This window comes from Castanea sativa, chromosome 6 (genome assembly GCF_040712315.1).
Source record: "Castanea sativa cultivar Marrone di Chiusa Pesio chromosome 6, ASM4071231v1".
NCBI lineage: Eukaryota > Viridiplantae > Streptophyta > Magnoliopsida > Fagales > Fagaceae > Castanea > Castanea sativa.
This window is the reverse complement of record NC_134018.1, coordinates 38,843,335-38,858,641: the sequence shown is the minus strand read 5'-3', so window position 1 is coordinate 38,858,641 and position 15,307 is coordinate 38,843,335. Positions and strand designations below refer to the sequence as shown.

At 34.6% G+C, this 15,307-nt stretch overlaps 2 protein-coding genes across 2 annotated transcripts; one reads left to right on the top strand and one right to left on the bottom strand.

The window, feature by feature from the left end:
* The first annotated feature begins 532 nt into the window (after positions 1 to 532).
* LOC142641423 (trans-resveratrol di-O-methyltransferase-like) lies at positions 533 to 2,414 on the top strand. Its single transcript, XM_075815861.1, has 2 exons — positions 533 to 1,314; positions 1,946 to 2,414. Exons 1-2 carry the CDS (start codon positions 544 to 546, stop codon positions 2,246 to 2,248), a joined length of 1,074 nt encoding a protein of 357 aa, XP_075671976.1. The 5' UTR covers positions 533 to 543; the 3' UTR covers positions 2,249 to 2,414.
* A 3,848-nt stretch (positions 2,415 to 6,262) lies between these two features.
* LOC142640677 (uncharacterized) lies at positions 6,263 to 10,533 on the bottom strand. Its single transcript, XM_075814880.1, has 2 exons — positions 9,704 to 10,533; positions 6,263 to 6,765 (listed from the first exon to the last, which is right to left on the bottom strand). Coding segments are annotated over exons 1-2 (684 nt in total). The 5' UTR covers positions 10,387 to 10,533; the 3' UTR covers positions 6,263 to 6,764.
* Between the last annotated feature and the right edge of the window lie 4,774 nt (positions 10,534 to 15,307).

The following is a 15,307-nucleotide window of genomic DNA, read 5'->3' as shown; positions in this document are numbered from 1 at the left end:
GGTCATTTTAAATTTGAGGGACTAAAATTGCTAATGGTTTAAGACCAACAAAATAATTTGACCTAGAATTAACAATTGAGGAGTAAATGACCAACCTCTAGTCTGCCTTGAATACACCACCTGTGGACATTCTCTTAATTAAACCTGGACAAGAATTAACCATTGTTATATCAAAATTAAAACAAGGAAAATATAAACCAGTTCTTCGCCTTTTTTCTTCTTTCAATTAAGAGAAAGTGTTATAAATCTAAAACATTTTTATAACAAATTTTAGGTGGTGAGTTATTACTAGTTTTCTAATTTAAACACATTATTAAAAAAAAAATAACCAATAATAGCTAAATAACAATCTGTCACTTAAAATTTATTGTAAAAATGTTGTAACAAGTTTTAGGTTGTAAGTTATTACTAGTTCTAATTTCAACCTATCATTGAAAGTTTTTTTTTCAACCAATAACAACTAAGTAACAATTAGCTTCACTAATATATATAGAAATCAATGTCTCATGAAATGAAGCAGACACCAGCTTTGGACCATTTATAATGGATTTGGGCAATGAAGTAAGTGCTAGTGAGCTACTTCAAGCTCAAGCCCATATATGGAATCATGCTTTCAATTTCATAAACTCAATGTCACTGAAATGTGCAATTCAGTTAGGCATACCAGATATCATCAACAACCATGGCCAACCCATGTCTCTTTCCAAGCTTGTCTCTGCACTTCATGTCCACCCTACCAAGTCTCACTGCGTCTACCGCCTTATGCGCATCCTAGTTCACTCTGGCTTCTTTGCTAAACAAAAAGTTGATGGAAGTGAGCAAGAAGAAGAGTATTCTCTTACTCTAGCTTCCCGTCTTCTCCTAAAAGATGAGCCCTTGAATGCAGCACCGTTTTTTCTTGTCCAAGTCGATCCCATATTGACTACTACATGGAATTTCTTGGGTGCTTGGCTCAGAAACAATGATCCCACCCCATTTGAGATGACACATGGGATGACATTTTGGGATTGTGTGGCTCATGAACCAAGGTTCACAAACATGTTTTATAACGCCATGCTTAGTGACTCTGAGTTGATCGCGAGGGTTCTGATCAAAGAGTGTAAATGGATGTTCAAGGGATTAAAGTCCTTGGTGGATGTAGGGGGTGGCACAGGAACTATGGCTATTGCAATTTCAAACGAGTTCCCTGACATTCAGTGTACTGTGTTTGATCTTCCACATGTTGTAGCTAACATGCAGGGGACCAAGAACTTGGACTTTATTGGAGGGGACATGTTTGAGGCAATACCTCCAGCAAACGCAATTTTACTCAAGGTAGATACAGATGTTTTAAATTCTATCATCGATTATTATTAGCTTTTACTTTAGTTTTATGAAGCTTATAGAACTTTATCTCAGGATCCTCTCAAGTTTTACTGAAATTTAGAGAGTTCTGTTAAGACAGCGATGCTAACCACAGCTCTTATCAAGTACTAATGTCATGCTTCGAAGTGAGACAGTGAATATAACCCCCCCGCCCCCCCGGCGTGAATAAGGTCAACACCCTATAGGGTGATTGCTAACCCCCATAAGGCTCACAATCGCGCCCAGCGGCACCTTGGCATTCAAACCTGTAACCTCACTCTGATACCACTTGTTAGAACCATATATAGTGCTAGCTAACCACCAGGTCACCACCCGCCTGTTATGCAGGATGGTACCTCCCCGAGCCTTAGAGCTTGGGGGGTTTAGGGGATTAGGGGATTAGGGGAATGGGTTCGAGTAATAGTGTAGGATTTCCAACCATTAAAAAATAAAAAAAAAAGGGTACCAACAGGCAACAGCTCTAGTTCTTGCCATTTCAACGTTATACATACTTTATACACGTTCATGTTTTTATAGATAAAATGTTCTTTGTCTAATGTTATTACAAGCGTCTAAACTGTGGCCTAAACTTTACATTTAGTGGATTCTGCATGACTGGAGTGACGAAGAGTGTGTGAAGATATTGAAGCAATGTAGAGAAGCAATTTTGAGCAAAAACAAGGAAGGGAAGGTGATAATCATAGACATGGTCCTTGAAATCCAGGAAATGGACAAGGAGTCAACCGAAACACAATTATGCTTTGATCTGGTGATGATGGTCTACCTGACAGGCAAAGAACGTAATGAAAAAGAATGGAAGAAGCTCTTCTTGGCTGCTGGCTTCAGCCACTATAAGATAACTCCTATTATGGGTCTGAGGTCTCTCATTGAGGTTTACCCTTGAGTCTTGTCAACAACAGGGTAGTACCTGAGCATGAAAGTAGGCAAATATTTCGAGTGTACTGGTTTTTACTCTTTTGGTATTGGTAATGTATTTGCAATCCCAATTACTGTGTATTATGAATAAATGATGATGTTTCTCTTTCTCCTATCCCTATTTGTAAGTGTTTCCCTATGTAAATTGCCTTTCGCCTCCCGTTAGGAAGTGATAATTTCATTTCATTTATATTCTATGTACAACATCTCATTGTATCTAAACAAGAAATTCTCAAATGGACGAGTGTCGGTAACTCCCAGAGAGGAGAGGAGTGAGATATTTATTTAGTAATATTTTTAACAAGTTTTTTAAAAAGAAATCCCACAATATTCTACTTTCACTTTCTAGATTGAAACTTTTCAGAATTTTTAATCATACGTAATTAGTGCACTAAGAACATTTACATCTGGTATCTACAAAAAAAAATTTATTTTACCATATCAAAAGCTACTTTATCATTTATACCATACTATTTTACAACACATCTAACATCTCAACCTTTATTTTACCATACTACTACACATTAAAATAATAGAAAAATAATATTTTAATATTTCTCACTTCTCTCTCTAATTCTGTTTCTCTTACTCTCTCTCAACCACTCACCACCACCACCGTCCAGCTTTCCAGTCACCACCCACCTCCATTAAGCAACATTCACACCACCCACCACCAAGAATCATTTTATATCAACCACCACGCCACCACCATACCACCACCATGCCAAACCAAACCAAACCAACCAAACTGTGCTAAACCCAAACCCCATTGGAATCCAAAGTCCAAAAAACAAAAATCCATAGCAAAAAATCCAACCATCCAAATCCAAAAAAAAAAATCCATAGCAAAAAATCAAAATCCAAACACCATCAGAGTCAGAATCCACCCCAAACCCCATTTGAACCCACCCATCAAAACCCACTCACCTCTATTGTGAGTCTACGACCCACCTCCACGCCACCAAACCCACAACCCAGCTCACGCCGCCATACCCACGACCCACACCATCACCTGACCCATGTTGGAGCCCACGCCAGAAAATACCCACATCGGAACCCATCCTTCACTAAAGAAAGGGCAATTAGACAGAGAGGGAGGGGAGAGAGCAAGATCCAGAGAAGTGGAAAGAGAAAAGAAAAGAGTAGGGAGAGAGAGAGGAGGTGAGAGGCTGAAGAGAGAGAAAGAAGAAGAAATTTTAGGAAAAATGAATAAAAAATTATTATTTTGGTTTTGCACGTTGCTACAATATATTCTAAAGGTAGATACTACTGTAACTCGATTTTTTTTTTTTTTTTTACAATTGGCATGCCGGGTGCTGGGATGTTTTTGTGTTTTAATGATAAAATATATCTACATTTGGCATATGGCAATCCAAATGTGAATGCTCTAACAAACCAGAACGCATACGCCAAATTAAGACAAGTCATCTTCTTAATTTGTCTACATATGTCAATGTCACCTTCTGTATAACACTTAACACACTTTTTTTTTTTTAATCTTTAAGCAGCATCATTGTAATAATTGCAAAACATCACATCAAATCTAAACATCACAAGTCAACAATGGAAAACAAAAAAGTTAAAAGGGTAAAATATTATTTTGATCTCTAAACTTTACTAAAAGTTTGTTTTTCGTCACTAAACTTTAAAAATGTTTTTCTTATCCTTAAATTTTGTAAAGAGTTTTTTGAATAATATAGAAACAAAAATAAGGATAAAAGAAGAACTTTTTTTATAGTTTAGGAATGATAAACAAATTTTTAATAAAATTTAAAGACATAAAAAAAAATTATTAATAGTTTAGGGAAAAAATATGAACTTAAACTTTAAAAATGTTTTTTTTATCCTTAAATTTTATAAAGAGTTTTTTGAATGATATAAAGACAAAAATAAGAATGAAAAAAGAACGTTTTTAATAGTTTAGGGATGATAAACAAATTTTTAAAAAAGTTTAAAAACATAAATAAAATATTTTTAATAGTTTAGGGACGAAACATGAACTTTTTAATAATTTAAGGATGGAAAATGAATTTTTTAAAATTTAGAAAAAAAATTGGTAAAATTTAGGGACTAAAATAATATTTTACTCAAGTTAAAATTAGGCTAGGCCAATGTTAAGCCCAATTTTTAAAATAAAATTGTAACTTAAGAAGATAATTTTTCTGTTTTAACTATTCATTAAATTAAAAGTAAAAATAAAACATCCTTTTTATTATTAAAATATCTTCTTCTTTTTTAATTATATGTAATCAGAGCACTACAAACCAAACGTGTCGTCCAAATTGAGATAGATCATCTTCTTAATTTTCAACATGTCATTGTCACCTTTTATATTCAAATATCTGTTTCTTGTCCACTCGCAGTGACACATGCCAAGCAACACTTACTTTTTTTTTTTTAATCTTTTCAGAAGCATCATTGTAATAATTGCAAAATATCACATCAATTCTAAAAATATTAGTGATGGAGAAGAATTATTGAAAAAAAAATTGTTTATATTAGGCTAGGCCAATTTTTAAATAAAATTTTAACTTATGAAGATAATTTCTCTAATTTTAACTATTCATAGAAACAAAACAAAAAACACCTCCTTTTTTTTCTTTGTTTTATTAAAATATCTTTACCTTTTATTTTTATTCTTAAATTTCTCCCTTCATCCACATACACCGCAACCCACACCACCATATATGCTACCAGCCTACCACCCACTGTGAATGCAGCCACCATATTGCAAATTAAGATTATAACCCCATTGCAAGATCATGGGTTCGACACGGAATTTGAGATCGAAAATTGAGAGATTATCATTTGTGTTCTTGTTGAACAACAATAGGTGGATGAAGACCTTGAGCTGATGGAGATTAGCTTCGAGTTTAAGCTGAGACCTTAAGGTGTACAGTGAGAGTGGTAGAAAGTGAGAGCTTGCCGTAGAAGATGCAACGCGAGTAGTAGAAAGTGAGAGCTGAGACCTTAAGGTGTACAATGAGAGTGGTAGATTGGTCAAATCCAAGACCATAAGTTGTACAATGTTAAATGGTAGACACGGCAAATGATGGATATTGCACCACCTTAACTTAGACTCATAGTCTAGTTCGTTAAATATTTTACATAGGGGTCTAAAGTTGGTTTCTAGACCTAAATAGTGAAACCCAATTTTTTAGTGGTGTACTCACGGGCCCATGTATAATAAAGGCTTATAGTGGGCTGCCAATCAATCACAAATTGTGGCACACACTTATGTTTAGCTTAAATTCATACGGTAAGCTTAAAAATTTGACATTTCATCATTTAAGGGGTCAATTTAGTAAGAGATTTCTACTAAATATTGTTGTTATTTTGTAAAAATATGTGTGAGTGAAAAAAGTGTGTAAAAATATGTATAATACTATTTAAACATTGAAAATTATTGTTTAAACAACAGTAACAAACACTTCTCAAATCTTTTAAGCACCTTTCAAAAGTTTTTTTTTTTATTATAGTATAATAAATTTTAATCTATATCTTTTTTTTTTTTTTTTTTTTTTTTTGTCCTCACCATTTGAATATGTAAATTTAACATCATATATACAAATGCGAATCTGAGAAACTATCAATTAAGGTAATAAGTATCTTTCCCCTACTATTGATAGAACATGCATGAACATTCATAAAAAAATAAAATAAAATAAATAAATAACCACCAACCGCCTTAGGCAGATTGGTACCTCCCAAGCACACGTTAACTGATTGTTGGGGGGTGGGTGGGGTAAGAGAGAGAGAGAATTCGGGTAATCGCATTAGGATTCCTATCCAATATCAATAAATAAATAACTGTCAATTACATGTAAGGTCTAAAACAAACAGATAGAAAGGCCGTAGAACACCAAAACATGCAATTTCATGGTATTACTCTTAGCATTATTTTGGCTTATTTCATTTTGCTAATGCAAAACACAGGTCAAGCTACAATTCCGCAACATAAGCAAATGACAAGAAAATAAAATGCCAAAAGTAATGAGATGGATTCTTTGATTTGTAAGAGTAAATGAGATAGGTAATGCCACGAAATAAATCTTTTTACACAAGTAGGATCATCAAAGAGTACCGTGAAGGCATATAACAATGTAATTGGAAGCATCCCAACAAGATGCTAACCTAAAAACAGATAAAAAGAACCTTAAAACTAAAAATCAAACATGTTCATTCTGCATTTCACTGGAACCTGAATAACAGAACCAATGATCACGCATTAAAAAGACTTAGATGCCTAAGCCTATCTTTTGCGAAACAACACTTCAAAATTTGGCAAAAATCCAGTCACTTGGGGTTGAGAAGGTGCCACCTGATTGGATACTATCTTCCAAAAATTGAAATTCCGTTCATTCTGAAAATCAAGGCCAGTTCCAGAGAGAAAAATGACAGAAGTTGGTCGCTATAGAGAACCCTTTGTGGCATCAAGCACGTCCCATCCTTGTCCGCAGGAAAGAATCAATTCACCAACATAATCTGAGCATTGTTCACGGTGATAAATATAGTCAGTAAATAATCCAACAGGCAGAGAGCAATATTAAAAAAGAATATCCTACGCATTGTTCATTCCAAAAATCTGATCAGCTTACTAAATTTTTATTTTCTCATGGCACATAATCATGAATGACTGCTTTCATTGTGATCAAATTTTATTTTATGCCTATCATACATAAGACCAGCTTGGTGCATCAAAGAGCCCATTTGCCTAAAAAAAGCAGAAAATACTATTAATTTGAATAAGGGGATTGGTTCTAGTTTAGAGGAACTAGATCAATACTAATTTACCTCACAAACAGCATAGATCTTTTCTTAGGTTTCTGTAGTAAAGCTGACCACTATCAAAGTATTTGTATTTGCACATTTCTAGCAATTACGCAATTTACACTTAGTCATTCAATATGTGAGATGAGACCAAGATACATTTTTCATAATGTTTCCCCTGGTTCAACTTATTTCCTTTTTCCTAATCCACGTTTCTAAATATATATCAATTTCACATGGATCCCATCATTCACTATGTGAGCTGGAACAAAAAAAAAAAACCCACATTCACAATGTTTCCACAGGTTCATCCTATTAACTATTACCTAATTGGGAAAACAGTAGCACCTTCCATCACAAAAATTGGAGAGTGGGTGTGGGGTGGGGGGGGGGGGGGGTGAGGAATGCTTTGTTAGCAAAGCTCAGATAAAGATGCTAAAAGTTCATACAGAATCCAGAAAAGCCAAGGAGGGTCAAGGGTGCTTGAATGCCAAAAAGCCAAGGTACTGCCCTTTTAATGCAAAGAGCCTTGCTGTTACTCTTGGGCACCAAGGCTGTTTTGGTAAGCTAATAAACACAAGTTAAAATACATAAACATTGAGAACCCCCATATATTGTATTATAGTGTGCATTGTGGCAGGCCTTTCCTATCACAGCACTCTCATCTCTCTAACCATTCTTTCTTACCTTACAGGCATGATAAAGGTTACATGCCTCAAAATCAAACTCGAATGTGCCATTCACAGCATCCCCATATTGTCCAATGCATTGGGCACACCAATACACTGCATTTCTGCCCATTAATTTTATATATATCCCAAACCAAAGTCAGATCCTGGAATTACCAAAAACCCAGATATATATTTTCAACCCACATACAGGGCAAAACCCAAGTGGGGGATTTCCATTGAATTTGGTTCAAATTGCAATGAGAGGAATAAGATGATGACATTAGAATTTAGAAGGCTAGATACATTACAGACCAGAAGTTGACAGAGGAGCTACATATCAAACTAAGATTGGAAAATCTAATAAGGAATTGGGATCCAAGACTTTAATAAGTTAGCTGAGAAAATATTGGATGAAACCCCAACCCCTTAAAAAGTCTCAACTGTACCCAAAATCAACCTCAATTCAAGACGTCAATATACAAATTTTACATATAAACCACACATAATCAAAGCCATACTTCTAACAACAAAATATACTGAAGAAGAAAATGTTACAGAAAATTAATTTATATCTATGAAAAGAGACGCACTAAACTTGATTTAAAAAAGAAAGAAAGAAGCGACTAAAGCTACATTATTGTACAAGATCTCAACATCCCAAATCAAGTGGCTGTAAAAAAAAAACAAAAATAACATGAAGGGAATAGGAGGAAATGGAAACAAAAACTAGGAATAAAGGCCTCTTAACGCTTTTAGGGAATGTTCAGAGTGGGCTGGCTTCGCTACCTTCCTAATTAGTGAACTCAAACAAGTCACATAATCAGTTTGTTATTTCATTCTCTCATTTGCAGCAAGAGTTGCCAACCGCATCTTTTTCATCATAGACATTTTTTTCCTGTAATATATTTTTATGTTAAAAAACAATACACAAGCCCCTTCTTATCAAGGACACAACGAGACTAAATTTACAGAAGTCCGAAGGACTACTCCCCCAACAAACTTGGATTTCACCCCTCCACTCCCATCTCTAGACCTTCAAATATATTTCTATTCCATTCTCTCCCTACATCCCATCAAAAACATTATCTCTGTTTCTGATCTCACCCTTTTTTAGTACCCCTCTGTTCTCATTCTTTTCCTTTCAATACGTTGTCCTAGCAACCTTCATCACTCAAAAACTGCATCATTGGTCCCACTAGAGTTCATCCCACACTATCATTGTTTCAAATTCCAAATCCCACCTCATCTAATTCCATTATAAACATCAACCAAACCTGATTCAAAATGAACCACTGCAGCTCATAACTTGAGCACATCCACTATTCTCTAAAAGACTAACCAAAAATACACACCATAACAAAGTACCCTGCCACCCGCGGTTATTATAGAGTTCACTCTTATCCTTATCTTATCATATTCGTGCGTTAACTAATTATCTATTATATTTCATCACATTAAATTTCCCTTTAAAAAAAAAAAAAAAAAGAGCAGATGTTGAGTACTGCTCAGTGGCATAGCCTGAGAAGGCTATGCCACTGATTAGGAGAACCAGGTTTCAAATTCCTCTCCCTGATTGTAGAAAAGTGGCAATACCACCAGGTAACACTCCAAAAAATAAATTAGGGCCACTGAAAATATTTCTAAACACAAATCTTTCTTGCCCATGCTCTCTAGTCTCCTCAACTCCTTCCACCAGTTAAAATTGCACACTGATTACTCCCCTTCTAAAATAAAAAACAAACAATATCTCATTTCAAACCATATTCCTGTCCTATTAAAAACCTTGCTGCATAACATGTTAGACATTAAACATCCAACAAAGGATCAAGTGGTGAACCTTATTTATGCCAAAAAAAGAACATTTCTTTAAAAAAAATCAATGCAAAAAGTACCCCCAAAAAAAAAAAATCAATCAAAAAATTTACAGTAATAAGAAGACAAAAATTGAATAAACTTCGACAAAAATGAGCAAAGAACCATACCATCCACTCGAACCGGGCCGGCTCCCACTCGATCTAGGCCGATTCGCCATTCCCAGCTCCGATTCATCACCCCTCATCATCCTCTCATACCCACCACCCGATTTGGGCCGCCCATCCTCTCCGTACCTACCCGGAGATCCGAAATTGTTCCGTCCCGATTCCCTGACCCGGACGACATCCGGTCCAATCCGCTCCTCCCTCCCTGAAAAACCGGGTCTAAGATGTGGAGGCACAAATTTGTCCGGCTTCGGAGACGTGACCACACCCACCACCTCCTTGTCCCTCTCAAAGCTCGGAACCGGTGACAGAGCAGGAGAACCGGAACCGGTACTACCCAACGGACGAAGAGAAATATGGTCCGAACCGGGATCAGACCGGGTCCGATCAGGGATCAGCTGGCTTTGCTGAGGCTGTGGGGAAAGAGGTTGCGGTGGTGGTGGTGGTGATGGAGTGGTGATGGGCTTGGGCTTGGATGTGGGTGTGGGTCGGGTCAGGACCAACATGCGGCCATGGGTCTTGGGAGAAGAGATTGCAGAGTAAGAGGGTGAAGAAGAAGAAGAAGAGGAAGAGGAAGAGGAAGATGGGTTTTTGATGGGTTTGGAGTTGGGGTTGGAATTGGAAGGAAGGGTTTTCTCGTAGATCTGGTTGAAGTTAATGGAGGTATACTTGTTGGTTTTTGCCATCCACCGCTACTTTCTTTCTTTTTTCTTTTGTTTTTGGGATCTTGAACTTAACAAGGATCTGGGCAGAACAGAATGGAATGAAGGTTGGGGTGTATTGTTTCCTGTTTTGATTATAGTTCTTGTGTTTTCTACTTTTTACGTTTTCGTTTTTGTTTTTGTTTTTGTTTTTGTTTTGTGTTTAACTCCTACGTTTTTGTTTTTTTTTTTGTTTTTTTTTTGTTTTTTTTCAGTGGGTGGGCCTGTCGTTTTTATTAAGATGGGTGGAATCTCAAGTGGTTGGGTCACTGACGTGGCAAAGATCGGAATGAGCTACAACAAATTTGCTGTTTTTAGAACTATGTTTTTAGTAATTATAGATCTACACAGAGTTTAAGAAGAGTCTTTGACTAAAAATTACAAAAAATGAAGTTTATTATTGTTATAGGTATTGTTTAAAGTTATTTGGCAAAATAAGGAGAGAAACTAAATTTCGGCAATGGTATTGCCGAAATTGCAAGAAAAAGTAGAATGTGTCAAGGGAGAGAGAAAATTGAATTTCGGTAATGAGATTACCGAAATTCTTGTCCTGCCCTGCCTGCCCGTGATGCTGAAATAGAAAACTAATTGTGGCAATGGTATTGCCGAAAATGGGAGGAAAAAAAAAAAAAAAGAATTGAGGCAACCAAGTTGCCGAAAATGGAGGGAAAAAAAATATGCTACGTCCACAACATTTTTCACAACAAATTACAGGTAGTTAGTTGTTATTGGTTCAAATTTGAACTTAACACTAAGATAACTTTTTTGCTCCAATAATAACAATAAGTAACAACTTGCCATTTATGATTTGTTGTAAAAATATTGTGAAAATATTGTGGACGTATCATTTCAAAAAAAATCGTGGAGCCGAAATAGAAGGAAAAAAAAAAAAAAAAAGTAGCAATGTGGCAATGGCATTGCCGAAATAGAGGGGGGGGAAAAAAACAATTTTTTTCCCCTCTATTTCGGCAATGCCATTGCCACATTGCCACTTTTTTTTTTTCTTTTCCATCTATTTCGGCTCCAAAAATTTTTTTAGAAATGATACGTCCACAATATTTTTACAACAAATTATAAATGACAAGTTGTTACTTATTGTTATTATTGGAGCAAAAAAGTTGTCTTAGTGTTAGGTTCAAATTTGAACCAATAACAACTAACCACCTGTAATTTGTTGTGAAAAATGTTGTGGACGTAGAATCTTTTTTTTTCCCCTCCATTTTCGGCAACTTGGTTGCCACAATTCTTTTTTTTTTTTTTTTCCTCCCATTTTCGGCAATGCCATTGCCACAATTGGTTTTTCATTTCAGCATTTTGGGCACTTCACGGGCAGGCTTAGAGTAAGGGCAGGACAAGAATTTCGGTAATCTCATTACCGAAATTCAATTTTCCTCTCTCCCCTGACACATTCTACTTTTTCTTGCAATTTCGGCAGTACTGTTGCCGAAATTCAGTCTCTCTCCTCATTTTGTCAAATAACTTTGAACAGTACCTATAACAATAATAAACTCCGTTTTTTACAATTTTTAGCCAAAAGACTCGTTTAAGAACTCTATATAAAATTCAGATCATTCACATCAAGAGTTTTAAAAATTTTAACATTTAACATCTCAAAAAGCTATTTTGTAATATTTACATCTCACTTTATAATACATTCAACATCAAAATTTCTATTTTTTATTACAACTTCATTTAAATATTATTTTATTATTATTTTTTATTCCTTTTTTGCTTTTATTTTTTTTATCCTCTCTCCCTCTTGGTCTCATTGTCTCTCTCTCCCTCTTTGTTTCTCCCTTTTTTGCAACCCAGTAATCCTACCCACCGCCAGCCACCACAATTCTAACAACCACCACAACGATCAGAGACTCACGCCAATCAACTCGATGACCCACGCCGATCTCCCCTCAACACCGATGTCCACGCCAATCAGAGACCCACGAACCCACCAAATCACAAAATCAAATCACCCACTGAAATCAAAACACAAAACCCAGACTCATGAAATCAACCCGCAAAACCCAGACCCATGAACCCAAACCCACAAACTCAGACCCACAAAATCAAATCACCCCGCCGAACCACAACCATCGGCGAACCACCAAGAATAAACAAAGGCACGGGAGAGAGAAGTGAGAGAGGAAAGAGGAGAGAAGGGAGAAAAGAGAGAGTCGGTGAGAATAAAAAAAAAATTAAATCCAGCTTGATAACAGCTCACTATAGCTGAGTGCTAAAATATTTAGCATTTAGCATTTTTATTGTAAGTATGTTTTTATGATTTGAGGTGTTAAAAATGCTAAAATATAACATTTAGCATTTTTAACACCTTTGATGAGAATGCATATTTACCAAAAAGAAAAAAATATAGATTTAGATTTAGTAATATTAATCATACATATGATTCGGAGTTAAGACCTAAGGTAAGTGGGTTTAATTGTATAAATTCTTTACCAGATCTACTTTAGTTCTTCTACTCAAATAAAAAATAAAATAAAAAAAAGATCTACTTCAGATCCATCACCATTCAACAGCTATCTTTTCAATGATCTAGATAATGTCATCCCCTTTATCCTTTGGAGGAGAAAAAAATAATAATATTGACAATCATGATTGTCAAAATCACGATCTAGATCTTAAGATCGCACAATTTTACGATTCCACGTTATCAAAACATTTAGAATTGTACTAGGAGGATCATAAAAATGGAAAGATCATATGTAGGATCATGTAGGATTGTATATGATCATAGAATCGTATGGGATCTCATATGGGATCTTACCGATTCTACCTATCCTACCAAAATATCAGTTTTTGGTTTTTTTTTTTTTTTATGGGATAAATTCTTGGTTTTGATGAAGTTTTAAGAGTTTTTATTTTTCTATGTTGTGATGATATGACTTATATATATATATATAATTATATTAACCTAAGTAAATGTTTTCTAGTTTCTAGTTCACTTGTAATCAAAATGAATGAATGCTTCATCATTTCTAAATAAAGAATTTATATTGGCTTTGTTGCCGTTTAATCTATAATTTTGTTAAATTTGTTTGATCAATATACTAATTTGTGTTCTAGTATTACTATTATATATATATATATATATAATTTTATTAGTATGCATATATTTGTATATTGATTTTTTTGAGCATGCTCTGTAATTGTTGCTGAGTGGTATAACTTAAATAGTTTAGTGTGAAATTATATCTTGATTTCTTTTGCAGCTCTAGTATACAAATATACAATGTCTACATAGATGATGAACTGGATGATAGTGATTAGGACGATTATTATAAGAATCCTAGAATGGGAATAATTAAATGTTCACTACACCTTAATATTAATCTTGCTTTTGGATTTCATATATTAGTTAGCTAGCTTCCATTTGATAACTTATTTTGGATTTTAAACTTGGAACTTAGAAAATATTTTCAATTGTTGATAAATATTATGGTATTAGGTTGCTAATTAAACATTTATTGAATTTTTTAGATATATTGGGTCAAAACTTAAATATATATTTTTTGTTAGTATAAGCATAACGATGTATGACATGCAAATTGCATTATATGATGCAAATCTTTGTTTTTTTTATGGATAAAATCACAATTTAAATAATTATTCAATATACAAAGTCATTATCAATGTGTTTTTTGCTTTAAATTTGCAAATATGTAAGATTTTACAATACACGATTCGATCCTATAATTCACAATCCCACCTACCTCCACAATCCTACGTAAGATCCCGATTTTGACAACCTTATTGACAATGTTTAGTTGTTTCATTCATACAGGTGAAAACATGAAGATAATTTTTTGTATTTTTTGGGTTTGGTAGAAAGTATGAAGCCGGAGTTATGGGTGATGAGAATCAACAAGCATTCAAGGATCCATTGCATGTTCCAATTGGGCCTATTACAAGAGCAAGATCCAAGAAGATCAAAGAAGCACTTAATGGGCTAATTCAAGAGATTTGGGCTGATTCTAACGCAAGACATTCCAAGCTTAGCCCAAAGGAAACTGAAAACGAAATAAATTTAATTCAAGCTATTTAGGGCTGATCTGGCTTAATTGCGAGTGATTTATGGCATGAATTAATGGCTGATTGACTTTTCAGCTCTATATCAGTGAAGGCAGATTTTTTCCTATTTTGGATCTGTTAATTTCAGACCAAATCAACTTTTATTTAGGGTTTTATTATTTAGTACGTTTTTTAAGTATTTTCTTTGTTTTTAGGTGCACTTAATGCTTTTTAGGTCAAATTTGATTCTTGATATAGTAAGGTATCAATTAGGAGTTATTTTAGAATATATTTTCTTGTCTGTCAAGTTTTATAGAGCCCTTAAATAGGCTCTGAAGTTTGTAAACGTTTTTCATAATATTATTGAATAAAAATCAGAAAATGCGAGGCTTTGCTCTCTTTTGGTTCTTCAAGAACTGTGAACTTATCAAGAATTCTTCCTTGTGGCGTTCAAACTTTATACCTTTGGTTCATGATTCTTTATAATCATTGGGTCAAGGTCAAGGTCAACTTATACATTTGGTTTGCGTTTCGACTATAAACGTTGGGTCAGGGTTTCTATCATAAATCTAAATTTTAGCTTTCTTGGGTAGATGTTCCAATATTTTTGTTGGGTCTCAAAGCGTGTCAATTGAGGTTCACATCATTTGGTATCAGAGCACAGGTTCTAAAATCAGTTTTCTATCCCTTTATTTTTTTTGTTTCCTGTTATCATCCTATCCTATTCCTTTTGTGTTCTTCATTCATCATTCTTATTATTATTATTTTTTTTTGTTGAAGTGCACTAGGCTAAAATCGTGCACCCAGCTCCACAAAAAAAAAAAAAAGACATCAGAACAGAATTTGAAAAAAAGAAAAAAAAATTGTTTGTAGTTTCAATTCT

Bases quoted from the DNA above. Each gene is read 5' to 3' on its own strand.
- LOC142641423 (XM_075815861.1), top strand. From the start codon at position 544: ATGGATTTGGGCAATGAAGTAAGTGCTAGTGAGCTACTTCAAGCTCAA. The intron at 1,315-1,945 runs GTAGATACAGAT...CTTTACATTTAG, and splicing joins CAAACGCAATTTTACTCAAG to TGGATTCTGCATGACTGGAG.
- LOC142640677 (XM_075814880.1), bottom strand. From the start codon at position 10,386: ATGGCAAAAACCAACAAGTATACCTCCATTAACTTCAACCAGATCTAC.